A 26511-nucleotide genomic window follows, 5' to 3' on the forward strand; every position below is an offset into this window, starting at 1 on the left:
CAATTTCCTTTCCCTTCTACCAACAAAATACAGGTGCAATAATTACTAGGGTTTCAAAACTCAAATAGTTTTTAATTTGAAAACGGAACTATTATTTAAAATTTTTGTTCGGTAAGGGTATCAAGGGATATGGAGCTAAGACGGGTAAATGGAAATGAAGAACAGATTAGCCATGATCTAATTGATGGCGGAGCAGACTCAAGGGGCTGAATGGCCTACACCTTTTCCTATGTTCATTTTAGTACTCAGCTTAACACACTCTCTGAAGTTTACAGAAAAAACAAAAGCTACAAAAGATGTGCAGTCAGCGAACTGACATTCTCTCTCTCACACACACAAACAGCCCCTCTATCATACACACATAGTCTCTCTGTTTAAAAAAAACACTCAATATATATTTTACCTGAATAAAACTTTTAAAATTTGTCCTCAAGCTTTTCTTATATAATTTTGAAATACAAGTGAGCAGAAATGACTAGAAACTAACGAAAAATATTGCTTTACTACAGCTGGCTAAACAGTCATTATACATCATGGGAAATTAGGTACACTTCACTTGTTCAATCAATTGAAATTCAGCTCACAGCATTAGTAAATACTTTAATGGTGGGAATGGAGAACTTTGTTGCTGTAATGACATTATACGCAAGTGATGCAAGGATGTCGTTGTGACAGATGATATTTCAACACAAATAGTGTAACAAAACGGAGTGACTATTGGCACTGCAGCCGTCCTGGTTGAGGTTAGGGTGGGATAGGGGGGGTTAGGGTTTTGGAGGTATGGTAGGATTCCCAACCCTCCTGCACCCTCATACTACACAGCGTCATCGCCACAGCAACAGCACTGTAAACGTCATCGCGTAATTAGTGGCCTGTACGTACAAGTGTGCCAAGTTTCTCCACCCCCGCTCCTTAACGTCACTGGCTACATGGAACGCAGTCGGGAGGGGGCTGGAGAGTTGGGAATCGGGAGGTTTTGGCAAGGGGGGGGGGGGTTGTTGAAATGGGGGGTATCTCTGAAATTGAGGGGGTTCCTTGGTTTCCCCTCTTCCACGCCTTCGGTTTCCTCTCTTCGCTTCCTGGTTCTTGGAACTTATCACACAACAGCGGCCAGGGCAAAACCATGAGCAAAGATACTCAACTACAGGGGACCCAACCTTTGTAAAGTAAATGCAATAACATTTGTAGAAGTCATGTGATCAGAATCTGATAACTCGTGATCGGATGTCACGCGATCAGGCATCACAGTCAGATGTCACATGATCAGACCTCGAGGAATGCTTCCAACCAGAGTTGGCAACCCAAAGGTATGGAGAAATTTGGCGCTTTGCATCCTGCAAAATCTGAGCTGACACCTGTGCAGTTACTCCTGTATTTGTCTGCAGAAATCGTTGTTGAGAACTACCGTTGTTACTAAATGCGTCCCTTCCCCCCAATAATGTATCTATAACTTTTTTAAAAACAACTCCAATACGGCTGGAACATGCAACCTGAAAATACACTGGGTGGAAATTACCTCTTTAATTGCCACCTAACATGATTCAATAATACTTCCCCATAATACCATCTTTTGGCTCAAGTATTTATAATAATTGTTAATTTTTGAAAGTACTCCAATGCGTATGGAAATGCAACCCGAAGATACTTTGGGAGGGGGGAAAAACGAGATAAAAATTATTTATTTGCAAACTTGAATTGTGTAGTCTTAAACCCACCACAGGAAACACCTGTGACATTTAGAACGTTGTCACGTTTTGCTCTGGAGAAACTTGGCACGCTTGTACGTACAGACCTCTAATTACGCGATGACGTTTACAGCGCTGTTGCTGTGGCGACGACGCTGTGTAGTACGAGCAAGCTGTTGGCCAGCGTCATGGCGGCGCCTTAGTTATGGGTGAGTTGTGTGGTTACAGCCCTTAGCAACGGGAAACTGGATATTTAATGTATTATAAATTAGTAAATAGGTCTGAGTAAAACTCGGCCCATCGGTTATAAAATGTAGTAATATATAAAAACTCAGCTCTGGTGGGATTTCTGAAACTCTCCGCGGCCTGATTGTGATGCTCCAACTGTCTCCAACACTGCCTGCTGCGCCTGCGCCTGCGCCTCATTCAGTTAGTCTGGGTGCTGCTCTCTGATCTATGTAAAGAGTAAGGGACAATTAAAAGGGCAGTAATTGTATCAGGGGGTCAGACTAAGCCCTAAGTATCGAACTCAGTCGTTTATGGTTTAAAAATGTCACTTTGAAAATATTGTACCCCCAAATATTTATTTAAATGGTTTGAGAGATCTGTTAAGGCATTTTCTGATCGTTAATCTGACTCCCCAAAGCCTTTCCACCATCTACAAGGCACAAGTCAGGAGTGTGATGGAATACTCTCCACTTGCCTGGATGAGTGCAGCTCCAACAACACTCAAGAAGCTCGACACCATCCAGGATAAAGCAGTCCGCTTGATTGGCACCCCATCCACCACCCTAAACATTCACTCCCTTCACCACCGGCGCACCGTGGCTGCAGTGTGTACCATCCACAAGATGCACTGCAGCAACTTGCCAAGGCTTCTTCGACAGCACCTTCCAAATCCGTGACTTCTACCACCTAGAAGGACAAGAGCATCAGGCACATGGGAACAACACCAACTGCAAGTTACCCTCCAAGTCACACACCATCCTGACTTGGAAATATATCGCCTTTCCTTCATAGTCGCTGGGTAAAAATCTTGGAACTCCCTTCCTAACAGCACTGTGGGAGTACCTTCACCACACGGGCTGCAGCAGTTCAAGAAGGTGGCTCACCACCACCTTCTCAAGGGCAATTAGGGATGGGCAATAAATGCTGGCCTTACCAGTGATGCCCACATCCCATGAATGAATAAAAAAAAATCTCACTTCTAACATTTCCTCAATATTGATAGCTCTGGTGAAATGTAGAGCAAACGTCAGTTTATAACTTTCACCAGAGCCTCAAGAGCGAATTACAGCTTGGAAATTGTTTCCATATGTGTATTTGTCATTTTTAATTCATTACAAATGATGTGGGAATTCTTTGGTATGGGCTCCCACTTGCAATCTCGTGACAAGTTTTTCTGCATGACTTTAGAAGATTAGGAACATTTTGCATATAAAGAAAGAAAGACTTGCATTTATACAGTGCCTTTCACAATGTCAGGACATCCCATAGTGCTTTACAGCCAATGAAGTCCTTTTGAAGTGTAGTCACTGTTGTAATGTATGAACTGCAGCAGCCAATTTGGGCACAGGCAAGGTTCCACAAACAGCAATGTGTTAATGACCAGATAATCTGTTTTAGTGATGTTGGTTGAGGGATAAAGGTTAGCCAGGACATCGCTGCTTTTCTTCGAATAGTGCCAAGGGATCTTTTATGTCCACCTGAGAGGGCAGACACAGCCTCAGTTTAACATCTAATCCGAAAGACAGCACTTCCAACGGTGCAGCACTGGAGTATCAGCCTATATTTTGTGCTCAAGTGTCTGGGGTGGGTCGTGATCCCATAACCTTCTGATTCAGAGGCGAGACTGCTACCGACTGAGCCACGGCTGACACGTAAGGTGAATCTGAAGACCAAAAACGACTCATAAATACTTTGAAGGTGATGAGAACAGTTCTGTTTTGTTTTTGCTCCATTTTTTGTTGGAAATGGATGTAATGGATGATGGTCAGAATTCTCCATAGCAGTTAATGTGTGATGATGTCCTTACTGAAAGACCAATAATTATGATGTGGACACAGCAAGTTCAATAATCTGCGGCTGATGACCTCAGCAAGGCGTTTAATACCTTACTTACCAAATAAACACATATCTCCTTTTTAGGCCCCTCAATCAACTTTGCAACTATGGTCTTATAGGACAGCATCTTCCACGTTCTCACAATCCTTTGTGTGAAGGTATTTCTCCCTGGTTCACTTTTAATCAGCATAGCTGGAATTGCAAGATTAAGTCCCCTTGTTCTGAAATCCCCTCCTAGAGGGAAGAGTTGTTCGCCCTACCTTGTCTATTCACTTCATCATTTTAAACATCTCAAACAGATCACCCAATAACCCACTCACCTCTAGAGAATATAACCAAAATTCACCCAATCTCTCATCGTAACTCAGTGCCTTCATCCTGGCGAATCATCGCGGGACTTTTTCAAAGGCCAATCTATCCTTAAAATTGGACAGTCAATACTGAATACAATATTCCAAATGAGATCTAACAAACACTGGTAGTTGCAGTAGTACTTCCCTGCTTTAATATTCTAAACTTTATGTGAGGAAGCCAAACAATTCATTAGTCTTATTGATTACTTTTTGAACCTACAAGCTAGCTTTTAACGCCTTATGAACTTGGACCACTAAATCCCTTTGTTCACCTACTTCCCAGTACTTCACAATTCAGATTGTACTTCCATCTGCCATTCTTCTATCCAAAGTTAATACACCATACTTTTATGTCAATTGCATCTGCCATCATTCCACCTGTATTGGCCTTGGAAGGAGTGCAGCACAGGTTCACTAGAATGTTACCAGGGCTCCAAGGGTTTAATCATGAGGCGAGATTACATAAATTAGGCTTGTATTACCTGGAATATAGAAGATTAAGGGGTGATTTGATTGTGGTTCATAGGATTTTGAAAGGAATAAATAGGGTAGATAGAGAGAAACTTTTTCTGCTGGTGGGGGAGTCTAGGACAAGTGGACATGACCTTAAAATCAGAGCCAAGCCTTTTAGGAGAGAAGTTAGGAAACACTTCTTAATGCAAATGGTGGTAGAAGTGTGGAACTCTCTTCCACAAAAAGCAGTAGATGCTAGCTCAATTAATAATTTTAAATCTGCGATCGACAGATTTTTGCTCGCCAAGGGTATTAAGGGATATGGAACCAAGGCGGATAAATGGAGTTAGGATACAGATCAGCCATGATCTCATTGAATGGCAGAACAGACTTGAGGGGCTGAATGGCCTGCATCAGTTCTTATGTACTTGCTTAATCTATGTCCTTTTGCAATTTTGTGCTGTCTTCATAATTCACTATACCTGTAACTGAGTAATGAGATTGTTGATTAGTAACAGTTTTCAGTCAACTTTGTGCTAGGGGTCGATGTCCAGTAGACTTGCTTAATTCATTTCACGTACAACCCTTGCACACAGAAAAGGGAGAAGTCTTTCATCTCAACACAGTGGGCAGGATTCTAACCCAACAACAACAACTTGCATTAATATAGCGCTTTTAATGTAGTAAATCATTCAAAGGCATTTCACAGGAGCATTATCAGACTAAATTTGACACTGAGTCACATAAGGAGATATTAGGTCAGATGCTTGGTCAAAGAGGTAGGTTTTATAAAGAATTACAAAGAACGTACAGCATAGAAGCAGGCCATTAGGCCCAACAGGTCTATGCTGGTGTTTATGCTCCATGTGAGCCTCTTCCCACCCTTCTTCATCTCATCCTATCAACATATCCTTCTATTCCCTTCTCCCTCATGTGCTTATCTAAGGAGCGTCTTAAAGGAGGAGAGAGAGGTAGTGATGCAGAGAGGTTTAGGGAGGGAATTCCAGAGCTTAGGGCCTGGACACCTGAAGTCACGTCCGCCACTGGAGGGGCAAAGCAAATCGGGGATTCAATAGAGGCCACAATTGGAGGAACGCAGAGTTCTCGGAGGGCTGTAGGGCTGGAAGAGGTTACTGAGATAGGGAGGGGCGAGGCCATGGAGGGATTTGAACACAAGGATGAGAATTTTAAAATTGAAGCATTGCTGGATCGTGAGCCAATGTAGGTCAGTGAGCACAGGAGTGATGGGTGAACGGGACTTGGTGCGAGTCAGGTTATGGGCAACATAGTTTTGGATGAGCTCAAGTTTACGGAGGGTGGAAGATGGGAGACCAGCCAGGAGAGCATTCGAATAGTCGAGTCTGGAGGTAACAAAAGCATGGATGAGACTTTCAGCATCAGATGGGCTGAGGCAGGGGCAAAGATAGACGATATTACGGAGGTGGAAGTAGGTGGTCTTGGTGATGGAGGCAATATGGGGTTGGAAGCTCAGCTCAGGGCCAAATAGATTGCCACGGTTGCAAACAGTCTGGTTCAGTCTCAGTCAGTGGCTGGGGAGAGGTATGGAGTCAGTGGTTAGGGAGCAGAGTTTGTGGCGACAAACGAAGACAATGACTTCTTTTTGCTCATCCATTACTGGATGTCGGACAAGCGGCGTGACAAGTCAGAGGCTGTGGCAGGGTTGAGAGGTGGTGGTGAGGTAGAGCTGATTATTGTCAGTGTACATATGGAACCTGATGTGTTTTCGGATGATGTCGCCGAGGTGCAGCATGCAGATGAGAAACAGGAGGGGGCCAAGGATAGATCATTGGGGGATTCCAGAGGTAACGGCATGGGAGTGGGAAGAGAAGCCATTGCAGGAGATTCTCTGGCTACAACTGGAATGATAGGAATCGAACCAGGCAATGGCAGTCCCACCCAGCTGGACAATGGAGGCGAGGTGTTGGAGGATGGTGTGATCAACCGTGTCAAAGGCAGGTTGAGAAGAATGAGGAGAGATAGTGCACCACGGTCATTGTCACATAGGGAGTCATTTGTGACTTTGATAAGGGCCGTTTCAGTGCTGTGGCAGGGGCAGAAACCCAGGTACCAAAGATGAAAGGAAAGTGTGCTAACCCTATCCAGCTTGGACACATTTTTCAAGAATGGGGCCGATAAGGCACTGTTGTTACTATGGCATATAATAATTAGAAAGACTGAAAAACCTTATGCAAAGAATGCATCGCTATGTTAAAACATGTTTGTTAAGAAAGTCCTCCCAAGTAGGATTGGTAGCTGTAAATGTAAAATTTGCTTCTTAGAAGATGCTATTTTTGATTGTAGCTTCGTGATGCTTTCATTTGCAAACATTAATAGTTTTGTTTTGGTTTAAAGTTAATTTTCTCCTAAATTTATACTGTACTAACTAGTTTAATCAACTTCTCTTTCTTACCCACCTAACAGCACATGAGACAACCCCACTTTTCTTCCACAGTATGCATCCAGCAGATCATGCTGTGGGTTTTTCCATAACAATGACCCCTTTTTATGTGAATCGGTCATTAACCTGACCAGGAAAACCGGCTACATGTGATTTGTTGGGGGGGGGGGGGGTCACCACTCCACTCCACTCCCATCGGATGCGAGTACCCCGCTGGATGTCAATCCAGTATTCAGAGTCCGGAACTCTCTTTACTTGCTCGGGCAATTTAATCAACTAGTTCAAAATGTTAGCAAATTTTTATATTCTAATGAATCTACTGATCTGGAAATCATCCCAGTATTTTTAATACTTGTTTCAATAATGTGAATGTGTACTAAGTGTAGTCATAGGTTGTAGGCTTGTGTCTGTGATTCCCATTTGGCAAGTTCCTGATTTTAGTTATGTCATTCAAGTTGGTGCACTGCCTGGGTGAAGAAGCGATTTGTAATGAAGCACAATGTTTTGTCTAAGTTCCAAAATACAAAAAACACCTTGCAGGATCTGGCGTAAGTTGTACAAATTACAAAAATGTGATGTTGAGGAAGTGAGGGTTAGGACCTGGTTTTGAATCCAGCATGGGATGAGATTAAAAACCTCTCTTGACAGCTGTTAAGAGTTTAGGGTAGCTTTGACTCAATCCGTAGTGGCTATAACTCCACCACATAAACCTCCTACATTTTGGCATGAAATAGCATTAAATTGTCAATCTCATTCAGAGAGGCTATAAGGATGGCTAGTGTAGGAAATGGAAAAAAAATCATATTGTTGCACCGATGAATGGGATTCTTTTAAGGTTGGTGTTAAGATACATTGTTAGGACTAACTAGAGTGAACCTTACTGTGCATCCAGCAATGGTATACTTGAGCAACTAGTATTGGGTGTAAAATGTAGAAAAGACTTCCATTTCCTATTGGTTGCATCATTCATCTTAAGCTCAAAATTCCCCCAAAAATGTAAGTGTAGGAGGTGCAATTTGATAATGGAGCTTGTACTCTAATATATTTCTTTGTTCAGAGGTTACTGGTAGATTCCATTACAACATCTGAACTACAGAGTCAGTTTTAATGTTTTTATAGTCATTTTGAAAATCAAGGAATTAAAACTGAAGTCTTTGTGGTAGAAATAAAAACAGAGAATGCTGGAAACATTCAATATGTCTGTCAGTAACTATGGAGAGAACAGACAGGTTAACATTTCAAGTACAAACCTTAGCCAGAACTGGTAGATGTTATTGTCTACAATTGAAAACTTAATGTCACATGTTTTATGCTGGTTATTGGTATACTGCTTCTATATATTATGAAAAAAGGCAATGTATGCCGAGTAAAGGTTACTTGTGTCCTAACTTGAGAGACACTCTGAAATCTAATTCTGCTGAAGAGCATTTTATAAATAGTCATAGTTGACAAATTGTTTAACAAAAATAGTTTCTATCACGTTATATAGGTGCAAAGGCTGCGTCTTAGTTTGTCAGCTTTTCCATGATTTTTAATACGTTAACGATTTAATCTTTTTGTTTTTAGCTGTTGAATAAACATGATACAAGTACAATTAAACCATATGGCTGTCACATCATGCAGAACATGAATTTCCTATGTATGTGATGAAGTCAAGAAAATCCTACTGGTATAGACGTCATTTCTAGTTCTTTCGCGTGAACTAGTACTGTACCTGAGCAATGAACAATCAATAAAACCTTGTTAACATCTTGAATATTGTAAAAATGGATAAAAATAGGAATCCCACACCGAGGAGAAAGCTGTTCAACCCAGGGGCTTACACCCAACTGAAAGAGGTACCGGAGGGACCATTTCCACTGGAGGAAGGAGAGGATTTACACTTGAGTTTATATGACTCATTGGAGTCTGATTCTGACAGCTTAATTCAAGAGAGACAGTATCAACTGGAACTGCAGCATCGCATTCAGGAAAATGAAGAGATGGTAAATGAGACTTTAGAAGGCACTGAATTGGATGCAGAGAATGAGGATGAGGAAGGATGGAATCTCTATGATAGTCTGGAGGAAGCAGAAGCTGCAAATGAACAGGATAGAAGCAAGATTGAACCTGAGCATAAAGACAATGACAAAACAAGGTAATTGTTAATTTTGAAAATGTATTTAAACTATTTTTTTTCTTCCCCTAGCCCCCTCTCCCAAGTTTCTTTCCTCTCCTGAAGGTATTGACTCTTGCTAGGCTATGTTTCATTGGCACCATTAGGTCTTTGCTACCTCATCCAAGTAGCCATTCTTCATAATTGCACAAGATCCAGGCACAGCCATTTACGTATCACCTAACTTCCGTGCTCAAAGCTATCCTAGCTATCCTCTTGCCATAACATGCTCTGTACTTCACATATTACTCCTTCTCATTAATTAAGTGTAGGTCACTGTATTCTCCTGGCTTGTACCCAACATCTTCCTTACATAGTGTGTTCTAAATACTTCTGGTCACTACTTCTGAACCTTCTTTGGATTCTAGCACTCAGCATTAGATAGAGTGTTGATTGTACACCCTTTTCACATTCCATAACACATCTCTCCTCCTCCAGATTGGTTTCCATTGTTCGTCAAAAACTTTGTCTAGAGCAAGGGATCTTTTCATTTCTCTTACATCCTCCTTTGCTGGGTGTACATCTGCCTAGGTATAGAAACAATTCCATTGCTTTCACCTTGTCATTGGCAATGGCCAATTTTTTCAGTCTTTCTGAACCATTCTCTGCTTTTTTTATGGACATAATCTTGTTGTTTGGGAAGCTCAAGTTTAGCCCCACTGCTTTCTTCAGCTTCTCTCTCCCCTCCACATTCTTGTCTAAATTCCTACCTTCTGAAAATGATGACTGATTCATCCTATGGTATTATACAGTGGCTCAGTTCCTCAATCAAGTGGTCACATTGATATTTAGACACAGTGCAGCAGGCTATTCACCCATGATAGGCACGCAGCTGAGCCACATCCTGTCTTCACCCATTGTCCACAGATGTCAACTTTTCACCATGGATCACTGATTAGCAGTCAGAAGACTGGCTGATTTTTTTTGCCACTCTAACCCAGGGTAATTATATCATCCTTACACCTGAACTGGCTGAGATCTGCTAGTCCAGCACAGACCAGTGGTTAAACCTCAGACACTCAACTCTTTCGTAATCATCATGACTGCATTCAAGGATGTAGTGCAAATAGCAGCATCATCTGCTTATTCTTTGTCTGTTACCAGGTTCTGTTTTACCCTTATACCTTCAGGCTCATCACATTCAGTGTCTCAACTTCCCATTGCCTCACTCATGATATGATCTAAGACAATACTGAACAGTGATGAGCTGTGTACTAAACATCCATAACATGGTCTTGTTTGGACACCAATGCAGTACCTCTTTCACACTGTGGGTGGCAGGGCCCATCTCTGTTCTCTGTACAGAAGAGTGAGCAGCAGTTAAAGGCAAGCTGTACTACTTTGTGATCAGATAAAGGACTAATTGGATAGCTCTTCCAAAGAGCCAGCACAGGCATGATGGGCCAAATGGCCTCCTTCTGTTCTATATCATTCTATGATTCTATATTAAAAAAATAGAATGCTTCAATATGAATTTACATTTTAATGTGTTCTTTTTGTTTTATTTAATACAATATAAACATAAGGAGAAGCATTGAAACAGCACCATGCTAAATAACATACTATGCACAGTAAGATGTAGAATTCCAAAACTAGGAGTTCATTTAGACACCATCTTAATTTCCAGGAGAACATTTACTTCCAGGAATTTAGAAGTGGGAAAAATCTTGGTGTGGTAATGAAGATCCTTAGGAAATCTTGCAAATGTATCTTTGATGTTGCCACTTATCTAGTTTATTTCCTATATATTATTATATAGGAAATATAATAATTTTCTATATTACAACAGTGACTACACTTCAAAAGTAATTCATTGGCTGTAAAGTGCTATGGGACATGAAAGACGCTATATAAATGCACGTCTTTCTTTCTAGTTGCATGAAATTTGTATGTCCGGAACAAACAACGCAAACACATTATGTAAGCAGCTTTAGTTTATAGACTTTGTAACCTTCAGGGGTAAGAGGAATACATATTAAGCGACTATGGTATAATTGTGCAAGCTGAAGTTATAGATCATTTTATGGAATGCCTTTAAAATCATTTCAGATTTTACCTATTGAATTAAACACATCCCCTTTGTTGAATTCAGGCACTGTCGTGTCAAAAAGTGTAGGAATAAATGTAATGGTGGATAGTAGTTACACAGGGAGTACCAGGTGAGAGACTAAGTGTAAAAAAAATAAATCTACAAAAAACTATTAGGCATTGTGAAGTATTATAGCCTAGAAATTGTTGTTGAAGTAAACTATTATGCTGGCGGCAAAAGTGCAATAGTGGCCAGCAAGGTGATGAGTGCGCACGGTGGTCACTTACCACCTGGTTTCCACCTGTTCCAAAAATGCTGTAGGACCGTTGAAGGTTTTGTATACTGCTGCACTTAAGGCATGTGTTAACCTTGTGATTGCTCTTGTCGGCATAATTTCTCATTAAGGGGATAATGCACCAATTACAGTCTTAACGTTTCACAAAATAAGATGAATTGAGAGTTATGTACCTAAGCCAGGATCTTGCTTGTCAAAATTCTGAAGGGATCTGCTAGTCACATGATTTTCTGCTGACAGCAAGTTCATTATAGTGGGGATTGCTTTCAGTGCCCTTTTGACACTTGCCATAGTTGTGGAAGAGATGTCGGTTAGCACAAAGACGTACGCCCTGGACTTGCTGTTATGTAGCCTATAAGATCTACAGACCCAGGCACAGCTTGAAGCTCAACGGGGAAGCAGTAACAGAACTGTGACATTTGCTTCAGGAAGACTACTCATAGGGACAACACTGGCAGTGACCATCAAGTGACCGTAGCCCTCAATCTATGTGCCTTCAGTTCCTTCTAGGCTAGCGTTATCAGCTAATTTTCTGTCTGTGGAGATAACAAAGAGGTAATTGATGATTTTTTTAAGGATGACCAATACAGTTGTCTTTTATCCCACTAACCAAGAACAGCAGCACAACAAGGATGCCCAATTCCACCGGGGTGATTGATGGCACCCATGTAGCCATCAGGACTCTTATCCATTTTACAACACTGTACACAAACAGAAAGGTGTTCTACTTCATGCATTTGGTCTCCTCACCATGCATTTTGAAGTGCTAGCTTGCTCAATGACACTGGCTGCCATTTCACTGTTCTTCCAGGCCTGTAAGAACAAAAGAGGAACATAGATCAAAATTCTGTCTCAAAGAAGCACCTGCTAGCAGTCCGAGCATTGCAATCTATTTTATGTGATGTTCCTGAAGCTGAGTGTTTGTCTGTTTGTCAGTGACTGAATAGGGGGACACGATATAAGAAGAACATGATGGCAGTAGGTCTGACGTTAGGGGAGGTTTCTGGCTTCACTCTCCTGTATCCCCTTGATACGCTTGTGCTCTATGATGTGCAGGATGGCCTCCTGAGTGGAGCCAAAGGCTTTAATCTGCCTCCAGTTCTGGTCTGCTCCCTTCTATTATGACCTGTCTTGTCCTGTAAGCAGATAAATTGGGCTTGATTTTATCGAGGGGGCGGGGGAGTGGAATTCCTGACTGGAAACCTGGAAGTACGGGTTACCCGGACTTCCTTACGATTTTGACATAAGGACGTCTTTTTTTTTTACTATTTCCCACCCAATAGGCCGGCCTGATTGACAGGCTGGTCTCAAGTCAGACGGGAGAAGAGGAAGCGAGCAGGTAAGTGTTAGTTGGGGGGCGGGGGTCATCGGGGGGGCTCGGTCATCGGGGGGGGGGGGGATCCTCAGTAATCGGGAGTGCGGCAGTCATCACGAGGGTCAGATATCATAGGGGTGTCGGAGATCGTGGGGGCGGGGGGGACGGAGATCGTGGGGGGGTGCGGTTGGAGATCGTGGAGGTGGTCACTACAGGTATACTTCTTGGGCCTGCAGGAAGCGCTCCTGCTCCTCCAGGCCCACAAGCTGTGCTATAAAGGCACTCACCTGCAGTTTTGGGTCTTGTCGCCTCCTCTCACATAGCTTAAAGTAGAAGGCCGGGATTGCCAGGCCTGGCAATCCCAGCCCTCAGGGGTTAAAAACAAAAAAACTGTCAAATTGGAGGCCTGCAGCATCCTTGAAAGCTTTCACTGACCGACCTGCCTCCTGAGAGTGGGTTGGTCGCTCGCCCCTCATCCGACTCCGTGAAAACTGGAAGTGGGCGGGTTGGGGGCGGGTTTTGGATTCTTTAAATTTTTACTGCCCCCCCCGCCCCCAACTCAACTTTTTTTCCCATTTAAAATCATGCTCATAGTCTTGAGATTTTGCAAGTTTAAGCAGCAAAGTGATGTACAGTTATCCATCCTCCAGACCATTTTGTCTGACACTAAGTAAAAGTGCATGATTCAGCTAAATTGGCTTGCAAGGAATTCTTGTGTAAAGCCGCTTTAAGATTTTTTTGGTTCCCATGGCTAGTTATAAAATTGCTTGTTGCATTTCTCCCTTGCTGCAGTATGGCCATACATAGTAAGACTTCAGGACATGTTTCCCTTATGGCAGTATTGCACAACATAAGCTTTTATTAATGGTTGTCATGGTAGAGCACAAAGTGATTGTAAGGATATGCTTGGGGAAGGTACTTGGCATTCCAAACTGTAATTTGGCCTTACCTTAGCTGATTTCATGAGGTCAGCCACAGTTTTCTTCACATCTCGCCAAGTCTACTGAGTTCTGGAGACCACGTTCCCATGTTTGCTTTTTATTCCCAAGCGTATTGTACCTGGCACATCTGAGTGGGATGTTCTTCAGCTCAGTATTGTCCTCATGTCCCTTACTTACTGTATCAGTGCTTCCAGCACATGGTCACCAAAGTAATTCTTACGAGCCCAGAAAATCCATATTTTACAGCAATGTAGCTCCTTAATGTAGTTAACTGCTGCTCAGCCTTGCTTTTGCTTGTGCCACTCCATTGGTTAGCCTGCTGTGGGGGTTTTCTGGGGCACAATTTGGTCATACAACAGAAGCCAGCAATATTGGTGATTAACAAGCATATACTGTTTCATCCAGAAACTTTTGGTAATCCATAGTTAACCCCTGAATCGCACCAACAACAGTTTTTAGGCCTAAAAGTATATTCAACCTAGCCTGTAATACAGAAGATTTAAAGTGAAAAAGTATTATTGCTGAAAAGCTGAAATAAAAACAGAAAAATCTTGAAAATATGCAACAGATCAGTCAACATCTGAAAGAGAAAGATAAGTTAATGGTTCGGATGAGACTATCAAAATTTTGATGAAGTTTTATAAAGTTACATCCCACTCCTCTTCAGGTAAATAACTTTATTAACTTCACCAGAATTCTGATAGTCTCATCTGAACCATAATCTTGTTGTTCTGTTTCAGCTGTTAACTGATCTGTTGCATATTTTAAAACATGCCATCCATAAGGAATCTTACTAAGTCCTCCCTTTTCTGTAGAAGGTTGATGTTATATCATGTTCAGAAACATGAGGATCAAGCATACAAAGAAACCTGATAAAAGGGAAGATCTTCTGTGAAAGATAACAGAACAGCTTGGTACAGCAGCTGAACTAATTATCCAATGACTATGCAAAATGTAAATGATGCAAACATATTTAACACTGCAATTGTAGTTTATGGGTTTGAAACCCTTCTTATAAAGACAGCTAGGTGTCAGAATGGATCATTTCAAATGATCCTAATGATTCAGCTGTCTGAATATGAATCTCAAGAGGTCTATTGTGCTGCACGATGTCCAAATGGGGCCCATTGTTCAGTGTGACCCAAGTCGCTGTGTTGAAAGAAAACGAGTGTGACGTGCTCCTTCATAGCCTATCATGAAATAAACGTAGATCTGTTTGTTCCCAGTCGAATAAAAGGTAATGCAGACAATAGATACACAACACTTTTGTTTATGGATATACAACAGATGCTGGGCAAGTGCTTCAAATTCCTGGGTGACTAATGGGGTTATTGTGAGGGTCTCGAATCCATATGCGATGATATTTCCGTAGGTTAATGGACTACATTAACAGTGCTCATCATGATCACATCAAATAAAGCAAAATATCCATTTAATAGATAACAGCTTCACAAACACTGCATCATTCAGTCCAAGGGGCTGAATTGGAACGGTTTCCTGATAATTACATCCCATGCACTTAGGTTAAAATTTTCAATAATTGGTACTCATTGCTCTTTGCATATGCAAATGAAATATGTTATTAATCATTTAGCTTCCATTTGCTTTTCTTTCACAATTATTGCTAATTTATTTTAAATTAATGATTCGTTTACAGCTATACATTTGTTGTGATTTAATGTTCATTTGAACTTATTTAACCAAAAATACCTAGTTTTTAATAAGATTCATCAGCCCACAAAGTAGTTTAGAGTCAAATCCTTCAGAAGGTAGCACACTAATTTTAATATTAAATACTTGTCAACTATTTAATAACTGCATTACTATTTTTATCATTTTATTAATGAACAATATATATTTGGAAAAACCCTCTTAGGCCTTGAAATTACTTGTGAATATTAGCATTTGAACACTTAGCAAATTTATATGAAATGCCGTTGCTATTTTAAAAGATGCTGGCCCATTTATTTTAAATGGTTTAAAGCCTGTAAAAATGGGAGACAGTGGAACTTCATATGAACACACTGAGCATTTGTTTGACCAGATTCACATAGCAGAATTTCAAGGTCTTAATTTTTAGCTGTTTTTGTATCACAGAATAAAAATTTCAAACCAGAGGATAGAGCTTTCAGAGTCATGTAATTCAGCTAAACCCAAAGTGCACAACAGACTCTAATGATAAAGGCTTTTATTATTTTTCAAATTTAAAAATATATTCAACCCTAAGCTGTGTATGTCTGGGACTGGTAGATCTTGTACCTACTCCTGTCTGCAGTGCTCATCTCATGCTATCTTTAAATAGCACCTTTGGCATTGTGCTGCGCTGAAATACAATGCAGGACTTCTCATACGGGCCATTAGCAGTACAAAAGAAGGCACTGTGAGGAAGTGGTCATGCATCACTTTGGTTTTGCACCAATAGCACCCTGCCTACCATTGAAATGCTCATCAATGTCTCGATCACTTCAAGGATCAATTTCTCAAATGCCCTTCCTACCTACACCCTACATAAGGTTGAGCTGATCCAGAACTTTGCCACCTGACTCCCCTCCTGCATGAAGTTCCACACTGCCATCATCCCCGATTCTCCTAGCTCCATCCTTGCATTGCTCTACAATTGCTGCTAAGCTACTCTACTAGGTACAGTATAAGGACATGTTAGGTTATAACCTTGAGATCACATCTTTTTCCCCCCAAAGTTTTCTTCGATCTCGTCATCAAATATGATTTGATGTGTCCTAGCGAATCAATTTCATGTCTCCTAGCCTGCACACTCCATTCCTCTGAATCTGATTTACTGAATCCGATTTCTCTGCCCCCGCTCTAGTCCACCATCAAAGGCAGATCTTTCTGCCTCTGCTCTCCGGAATTCTTTTCCAAAACCACTTCCTCTTGCTACCATTCTTCCTATGGTCAAAAGTCTGTTAAAAAAAAATTATCTCTTTGTGCATTTGGGTTACCCTTTTCCACAAAATTCCTCACTTTGTGGTCAGTGTCCAGTTTTTCCTGTTGTGAAATGCTGTGAGTCATTATTTCATATGATGAGCGCTTTACAAATGTGAGTTGCCTCCAGTGCAAAGTCTATCTATAATTAACAATATTTAAAAGCGCAATTAAGGGTGTTCTTCTGTGCCACCATTCCATTCTTACCAATGAAGAGAACTTACTGCCTTGTTCAATGCGTGAACTTAAGGATACATGACAGTCCTAACCTACAGTGATGCAATGGGACAGTATTGCAGTTTTCCCACTCTACCCTTTGATTGTCCCACATGTGGTGCTACACTGCCCTTCTATGTGATGTGTAAGAGCAGCTTAGGTTATAAACTGAAAGAAAGAAGAAAAACTTGCATTTTATAAAGCGCCTTTCACAACCTCAGGGCGTCCCAAAGCGCTTTACAACCAATGAAGTACTTTTTGAAGCGTAAGTCACTGTTGCAATATAGGAAACGTGGCAGCCAATTTGCGCACAGCAAGGTCCCACAAACAGCAATGAGATCATCTGTTTTGGTGATGTTGGTTGAGGGATAAATATTGATCAGGATACCGGGGATAACTCCGCTGCTCTTCTTCGAAATAGTGCCATGGGATCTTTTACGCCCACCTGAGAGTGCAGATGAGGCCTCGGTTTAACATCTCATCCGAAAGACGGCACCTCCGTCGGTGCAGCCCTCCCTAAATACTGCACTGAAGTGTCAGCCTGGATTATGTGCTCAAGTCTCTGGAGTGGGATTTGAACCCACAACCCAGAGGCAAGAGTGCTACCAACTGAGCCACAGCTGCCACTGAAGATAGATTAATAGGATATTTTTTATAAATTTTTTTGGTCAACAAGTTTTTATGCTACAATTGATTTTTTAAAAAAAATTCTTGCAGCCATCAATCCAGTGACAGATACGCCAGCCTGCGGTATAATCCCAACTGGAGGAATACCAGAGCGGGAGCAGAGATTCTTATGTCCAAGAAAGTGCATCAACATCTTAATGATTCACTGGAGAACTCGCTCCAAGAGTCGAATGACCTGTGGGAGAAAAATGTTGGAAGATCCCATGAATATGAACACCTCGACTTATTGGAACAGAAACAGCCAACACATAAATCTCAAGGAGTTAGATTTAGTTTGAGTGAAAATGTTAACAATGTAGAGAAGCAACCTAAAAGAAAAAGACTACCTTCTCCTTATTGTAAATCTGAAGCTCACACTCAAGTAGAATGTGAATCTCTTGATTTTCCTGGATCTTACGATGAGACCAATAAGAGTGATTTGCAAAACCATAGGAAAAGCAGAACAGTCAAAATTGCAGAAACAGTACCCCAGGATAACCATGGGAAAAATAAATATCACGATGAAGAAGATGACCATGAAAAGTTGAATGATTATGCATATGAACACCTAGAACTATTGGAACAGAAAAGGCAAACAAATAAATCTCAAGAAGTTAGATTTAGTTTGAGAGAAAATGCTAACAATGTAGAGAAACAACCTAAAAGGAAAAGACTACCGTCTCCTTATTGTACATCTGAAGATAGCACCCAAGTAGAATGTGAATCTCTTGATTCTCTTGGATCTTATGATAAAACCAATAAGAGTGATTTGCAAAACCATAGGAAAACCAGAACAGACAAAATCACAGAAACAGTACTCCAAGATAACTGTGGGAAAAATAAATATCACGACGAAGAAGATGACTATGAAAATTTGAATGATCACTATCAGAAAGAATACCAGCAGTACTGGGAGCATGAGTCAACATGTAGCGAAGTGAGCATAAATAGTGTGAAATACCACAAGGAGCCTGTGGGCTCTCATGACAGGAAATTGCAAACAAAAGTAAAATCGCAGGAAGATATTGTGGAACGTAATAAGCAAACACTGGGCGCACGCAAAGTGACCTCGTATCAACTATTATATAGCGAAAAGAAGGAGGCTAAAAGTACACAGAAGGTAGGTGTGATAGTAAAATGTTTGCTTTTTGACCATTCACTTAATCTATTAATATCTTGTATCACACTTTTACCAACATCAGAAACCTATTGATGATTTTGTGAATAATGATTTCAGTCTGGGGTCGGTATTACTCATATAGTTACTATAATCAAGGTAACAAGTTATCTCTAGCCATAGGAGATAGGACATTTTTTCCCAGAATAATTTTTTTCCAGATCCACTTCCTCCTTGCTAACAGCCACGAAGATCACCTGCATGATACCATCATTCTGTTCCTGGCATTCTCATTCAGGATGTCCAAATTCTCTGTCATGCCGCTTTCCTTGTATCTTTCTTGTCAATGATGCATGGACACTGTAGCTACTTGTGTATATTTACAAGGCAGATGTTGTGCCAACTGCTTTTCCATTAATTTTAGTGAAATTTTGTTCATTGGAGCTTTGGAGAATGAGCACCAACTAGTTGAACACTTAGGGGACGATAATGCAATATCAAGCTTTCCAAAGCCACACAGCACAGGAACACTGAGGCCTTCACCATCCCCAATGTGCTTAATGTGCCACAATGCAGGATTTAAGCACTTTCATAGGAACATAGGAACAGTAGGCCATTTAGCCCCTCAAGCCTGTTCCGCCATTCAATGAGATCATGGCTGATCTGTGAATTAACTCCATATACTCGCCTTAGCCTCATATCCTTTAATACCTTTGGTTAACAAAAATCCATCAATCTCAGATTTAACATTCACAAGTGAGCTAGCATCAACTGCCGTCTGCAGAAGAGCGTTTCAAATGTTTCCCACCCTTTGCGTGTAGAAGCATTTCCGTCACTTCACTCCTGCACGTCCTGGCTCTAAATGTTAGGCTATGTCCCCGTGTCCTAGTATTCAAGTCTAGGAGACCTCCAAAAACGGTTACGAATGTCTCGGCAGCCAGAAGTAATAATCCAGCCACTAGCCTGTAAATCCTGCATGGTCCCTTTAAATAGCGCTGGTGGGGGGGTCCTCTAGGCACTCTAAGAAATGTTCAGATGGTCGGGGTTAAGACTGTGCTTTGAGTTGAGGGTTAAGTCCCAAAATGGTGTCTATCACTTTTAATCAGCGTTGCACACTGATTGAAGCCATTTGCTCCCTACTTTACATGATTCCAGCATTTGTTATCTGCGCCTGCGCTAACTCCTATACCAAGATGGCGTCTGGCACACGTCATGCAGGAAACATGCGTGCGCATCAGAGAGGCCGTGTAGCGCCGAAACAACGGGCGCTACATGGCCCAATTTAGCGCCCATTGTACTTAAACAAAAACCCCAAAATATTTCTTACTCAATGCTGTCAATTCCACCTGCATTCTGAGCACACTTGTAGTGAGCCTATTATTACTTTCCCTAGTGGATGTGCTTCTTGGGGAATAGAGTCAACTTGCTGACATTGAAAGCAGTGGACTTCTTGGGAGTAGCAGGAGTGCCACTTCCTTTATTATTACATTGCTGCATACATTCTTCAAAAAAAAAACAGAAGAATTACAAAATAAATTAACCTTTAATGCTGAATAGTGAAGGGAATTTGTTCTGAAACTGTTAACTCAATGTTGCTGTTATCCTTATTATTTATATATGATAGTGAAAGTTATAGGGTACAATGACAACCTTCAGACACTAGAGAGCACTACAGTACATGAAATATCACAAGAAACTCTTGCAAATATCTAATAAATGGGAAGATCAGAAATGACTTTCCCTCCAAGTAACATATTGAAGAAGTAAGATCGTTATCACTGAGCCCAAACTGACATTTTAATAAAATCACAATAAGATACCAGAAAAAAAATTATTTGAAGGGAACAAAATTGAGCTACACCAGAAATACCATGTCTTGTATGTACTGTACTACAGCAATTGTAAAAAAAACTGCAATAGTTTGAGTGGATTTTGAACATTTTATGGTCTAATCAAAAGCACAGGTAGCTACAATATTAGGGAATGTTGTGAAATTTCTAGGCTTCTTGTACTGAATGCGAGTAAAGTTGATGTGTTGAATTTCTAAATCCCAATATTAAAAGTCTAAAACTGTATCCTGCTTTTCAGATTGCTTGGAAAGTTAGTACCCATGTAATTATCTCAGATGATGCAATGTTGATAAAACATTATGTTCTTATTCTGTGCTTCAGTGAGGACTAACTTAGTTTTGACTGCTGTAAGGGAAAAAAGCAGAGCACACAAAAGAAGTCAGTCCAAGACATCTGTAGTAAAAAGCTAATGTCAGAGGTGAGCACTGGTAGCATTCTCGTGCTGGTCCATTTATAGGGACTTATCCATATCAGCAGCAGAACTTGAGTATTGTTAGTGCAGTGGCAAGAGTTGGAGCTAGCTAGGAACAGAAATGTTTCAAGGACCAGAGGAGACTTTTTTAAGTGCTGTCAGAGTTGATGATCCCAGATAAATTCCTGACTGTGTCCCTATTTGATGCAATTATTTCTTAGAGGATGCATAATAGAGTAGGTGAGATATCCAGTCTAGCCCTTAAGTAAAAATCTTGTAACGTACGAATAACTAATGTTGTATTAATACTAAGACCCAGTATCAATCCATGTAGACCGATTGAATGGAACTACTCTTTATACTGATTCTCACAGAGACTGATCCATGGGTGTAATATCATTTTATTATATTTATTTTTGTCTACTCACAAAATTTATTAAAACATCTTAAAAGAATTGCATGGGACAAATTACCAAAACACTGGAATGGCTGATTTAACTTTATATATCAAAAATGTACAGAAAAGAATAGAGATTGACAAAGATAATTCAAAATGCTGACATCTTTAGTAATCATATATAACAAATATATTGCATACTGTAGTTTCCATAGCACAGTTGCGGTCTGAGCAGCATTTTGATCTTTCATTTGTACTACAGTCTCACTGCTGTTCCCAGGTTTTTGATAATCAGTCTGCCATAATTGTTTTCTTTCTCAATTATACAATAATCTCAGCATCTGGCTTCACTATGACAATAATGGTACAATTTTTCCCTTGATAACCCAGTCGTATTTTTCAGTGGCTGAAGAAACAAAAGATCCTAGGTGAGCAGAATTTATGGAAATGGGTGCTGAATAGAAAACGCCTGTTACAACTCATTAATCTATTCACTTAGTGCTGATGCTGGAACATTTTTTACTGTGATAAACTGGGTCAAATTATTAAATTGGGGCTGTACCTCTGTATAATATTCTATATAGTAAATAGTCTAGTGCATATTAGAAAGATACAAGATATGCCATGATGCTATCTATATATTCTTTCATTGTATCTCTCCATATTTTTATTCTTTCTCATTTTTCACTTTAAGTTTATTAATTACATCTCAATGAGAGCGCAAGCATTTTGGCTACTGTCTTTTCTTTGCTGAGTTCATGCACCTGTTTGTAAATCTGCATATATATATATATTTATATAATACATCATTACTGGATTTTGGACAGCAAAGTATTAAGAATAAATTCAAATAATTTTCAGACTATGTAACTGTCAAAGATCTCACTCCCCCACTCCCTCCTTAGTACCCAGGGAGAGATGAGACATTTCTGCAGAAATCAAAGGGTTGGAGTTCTGAGTCTAGCTCCAGGTCTCTGTAAGGGTGAGAAGACGAGGAGAGAGAGAGATTAATGGAGAGAAATAGTAAGAAAACGAATGAGAGAAATAAATACAGAGACTACAACAAGAAAAGAACGTGAGAGCGATACAGAGAGAGAAATATAGAAAAGAGAAGCACAGAGTAAGGGAGACAGAAAATATTAGGGTGGCAGAGATTCTATGATTCTATGATGAGTAAAAAGCAATTACAATAAGAGATTTTTTTTGTGAGCAACGGCATGGATGATCACCTGCTAAATTAAGTCTAGAAATTACAATGTCTGATATTAGCATACAAACACTTAACATGTTCTTATGAAATTTGTCTGTGATTTGATGGAGGCATTAATCAGATTTAAACAGGTTAACACTTCTGTTAAAATAGCAAACTGAATCATTTATTGTGAATGTGTGAAAGTATTTGCAAATATTGCAGTTTCATTTCCAACCTTTAATATAAAAAAGTAATAGGATTATGTTTGCAACTTAGAAACATTAGACTTGCATTGACTGGAAGCAGCTCAGTGGTAAATCTGTTTTTTAATGATTAGGTTAATACTAGCACAATCTATCTGCAGCAGTGTACACCACCCAATGCCATCAGGAGTAAAAATGGATAATACATAACAGACTAAAATCTTGGTCACTAAATAGTGCAAAGGGAAGAAAACAAGTAGCATGGTGATCTTTCCCAACTGAGGAAAGCTGACTAGGAGGTTGGTTGGCTTTGTAAGAGGGTAACTAGGTTCTTGAGGATATATTATATGGGTAATTACTACCTTACTAAACTTCTCTAATTAACTAGGAGAAGGAGTGTACTGTACTAATAAGTCTAATGGTGCATTTCTCAAAATACGTGTCTGATCTGAAAATACTGATGGTTTCTTTTATTTAAAGGAATTTCTCTCTGCAAATATCTCATTAGCAAGACTCCTCATGTTGCTCTCCTTTTCAGATCTTTGCGGGACAGTGTGATGTGGACACATCGCTAAGTCATAAGTTTATGTTTTACAGAGCCCATTCTAAATTCTAGACAAAATGCAATTATGTGCAAAAAGAAATTATTTAGTAGAACTAAAAAGATAAAGCGTTGGAAATCTGAAATAAAAACAAGAAAATGCTGGAAATGCAGAGTAGGTCAATCAGCATTAAAAGAGATAAGCACAAACATTTTCCGTGGAGTCTCTTTTATTAGAATGGGTTTGACAAAGGGTCCTCACCAGAAACATTTTTGTTTTCTTTGTAATTGTTGGCAGGACCACTGTGTATTTTCAGCATTTTCTGCCGTTTTTAACCGTACTTAGTAATCAACTAAAGATTATGGGGGTAATTTTCACTTTTAGTGGTAAACTGGTGGAGCACATTATCCGACTCTTATGGAAGCCGTCCAATTTTCATTTCCATTGATTTCCTCGAAAAATCTCTTGAAGAGCTGACTTCTTATTGATGCAGAATTGTGACACTTTTATATCTTTTCTTCGTTATTGGTGTCATAATCACTATAGGAAGATGAAGGAATATGAGAATTTCCACAGTTATTTCTATTGCTAAAGACCTGAGGTTATTGTTTCTGGCCTCCATCTGTGCCCAGCAGTGCGGTAATGTCCTCTATCACCAATATGTGCATATTCAAGTACCAATTATGGTTAATGTTGTAAGAAAACATTGCAGTGTGCCTGTGGTTCTGCACATATCAATTGATGTGCAATCCTTAATTTCCTACCAAAACTACAATCATTCAGGCTTTTTAGCAAGGACTCACAGTATCTAACCTTCAATATTTGAAGTGATGAAAGCTACTTCACATTGTCATAGATGAATCATTTTGTAGATTAATTGTATTGCTGCATTGCAATAACTAATTGCCAGCTCGATGCACTGTACAAAAGAAAACACATTGCATTGATTTCAATAGCTTTTATATATGCAGCTGTTTAGAATCCTCACAATAAAATGGACATATACAGACTGTTGTATTCTCCTAGATTGGCCAACTCAGATGTTAGTCAGTAAATTGCCTTTCATCTTGTCATTCATTCATACCAGAACTACCATGTACAATATAGCACTTCATCACTGCTACTTTGCAGCCAATTTTGCAAAATGCTTCTCGAGTCTCCATTTACATTTTTTGACCTTGGAACCAAATTTTGTCATAAAAAACCCAAATATGATTGCTTGATTAATTTCTGTTACCCAGATTGATTACAAAATGAAAATATTAAGAGTACAGTTATACAACATCATATAATGTTAATATGTAAATCAGCATGTTTAGATAGTTTTTGTATGTCTTTTCTTTGCAAGATGGCACTAGTTCTATAACAATTATAGACCTTAAGCATGTTAGTGTGTCACTTAAAGATTGATTTGGTACAAATAAGGCCAAATCAACTCAAAATAAATGTAACGTAAAAATATATTTTCAATGCCCTCTACTTACTTTATCCGTGGTGATATCAATAATTGGTTGACCTTTAATGAGTGTAATTTTAACCTTTTTAGGAGGGTTAATTAGGTGCTTTCTTTTATACTTTATTTTATACTCTGCTTCTTTGTAACCCTTTCGTTTGTGTCTAGAAAAGGCCAAATCAGCAAACAATGTTTTTTCTAAAAGAAGGATCCAATCATTTTTCCTGCATGCTTCATGGCAATAGGTATTCGAACTGGTGTTTTTTTGGGAGGACAGAAGATTACTTCTAATTGCTTTCAGACACAATCTGACCTTCTCTATGCCAGTTCAGGAACCAATCCAACTATATTAACATCTCCATTCCAAAGGGCTGATGCACTGCAGCCCCTTAAAGTGTGTCAGAAAATAACGTACAGCTTCCCCTCTTCCCCCTCCAGCAAAAATGTTCTTGTTCATTACAATGAAAAGCTTAGAATTTTCTATTTCCTTCATAAGGCCCAGTTACTTTAATTGTACAGGAGTCTACTCTGTGACTTCTTAGAACGATTGATTTTGATCAGGAACATGAAATTAGGGTGAGGATTGAGGGGGGTGGGGTGAGGGGGGCGGGGGAGTTGTCGAGAGAAAGGGGTCGCAAGTCAAAATTAGGGCCGCCATCAATTGCATTTGTCTGTTCTGAATTCCATCTAAGCTCTACTTCAAACTTCAGTTTTGTGGGGAGGGATGGGGTTAAGGGAATTAGGCATTTTCTGCCAGTTTTTTTCCATCTTCTCATTAACTGTTAAGAATTTTACTTCTTCAGTGCATGAAACTAACCTTAAATCCCTTTCCTACTGGAGAAGTACTGCTTTTATTTTTGTCATTTTATTCCAAAAACATTCTTGATCTCAGAAAATTCTGTTGTCTGATTCATTCTAGACATTTCCTCATTCGTAGAAGGTGGAGAATTTTGTTACTGGCTCAGTATGAGTCTTAAGTTATAACAAGATAATGTGCCTTACGAATTGCTGTAAGAAGATCACTTTGCGAAGTGGTGATTTTTTTCTTTTTTATTTCTTCAGGTACAACATTATGTGCAAAATATCAGATTGCAAGTTCCATGGTGGCACTTCTGCCTTTCTTTCTCCCAGTGAAGATAAGATTACCCCAGCTTTATAATCCACAATACTATCCATTAATTTGGTGAGCTTGCGTGGTTAGAGACACCTGGATATAGTAACTACAGTGGAAGAGTGGAGCATTTGCTGTGCAGTATTCACTAGTATACTGAGAGAGGGTCAATTCAAAATACTGCACTGGATGTGCATCATCATGCTGTGTTTGTATAGATTGCAGTTGTTTCTTCTGAATTCTATCCACAAATGGTTTGTCAGAGTCCCCCAGAACTGTTGGAGTAATTGTGGAGATCCAGGCCTTTTATAGTTTAGACCTTCCCCAAAGTTCAATCCTGGTAGTGTGCTGCAGTATGTTCCTAGGCCCTTCACTTTGGTTTTTCAATAATTAAAAAAAAATTTACTGATCTGCATGGATCAATACAACTCTGAAGCATTGGATGGGAGGAACTAATGTGTAGTATTTCTAATTATATGGGTATAGTCACTTCACAAACAACAAACATTTGATGTGCACTCCAATTTACTGTCAAAAGGTGATAAAATATTGGATCGTGGGCTGTAGAAACCTTTTTCCTGACATTAGCAAAATAATAAACCCTCATTGCTTCTACACCCCTTGGAAGTCATATTTTATCACCAGCAGTCAATGCATTGTGTGCTGTAATAGCAGTGAGTGAAGTTAACTCAGTAATTAC

The 26511-nt window shown here is 39.9% G+C and overlaps 1 protein-coding gene across 1 annotated transcript in view; it reads left to right on the forward strand.

The window, feature by feature from the left end:
- Positions 1-1838: 1838 nt before the first annotated feature.
- Positions 1839-26511, forward strand: part of jhy (junctional cadherin complex regulator) — a 69832-nt gene continuing 45159 nt past the window's right edge. The window contains exons 1-3 of the mRNA XM_067971035.1: positions 1839-1894; positions 8541-9111; positions 17586-18654. Coding sequence (XP_067827136.1) covers positions 8741-9111; positions 17586-18654 — 1440 coding nt within the window. The 5' untranslated portion in view covers positions 1839-1894; positions 8541-8740. The remainder of the gene's footprint in view (positions 1895-8540; positions 9112-17585; positions 18655-26511) is intronic.

This window comes from Heptranchias perlo, chromosome 33, assembly GCF_035084215.1.
Source record: "Heptranchias perlo isolate sHepPer1 chromosome 33, sHepPer1.hap1, whole genome shotgun sequence".
Lineage (NCBI taxonomy): Eukaryota > Metazoa > Chordata > Chondrichthyes > Hexanchiformes > Hexanchidae > Heptranchias > Heptranchias perlo.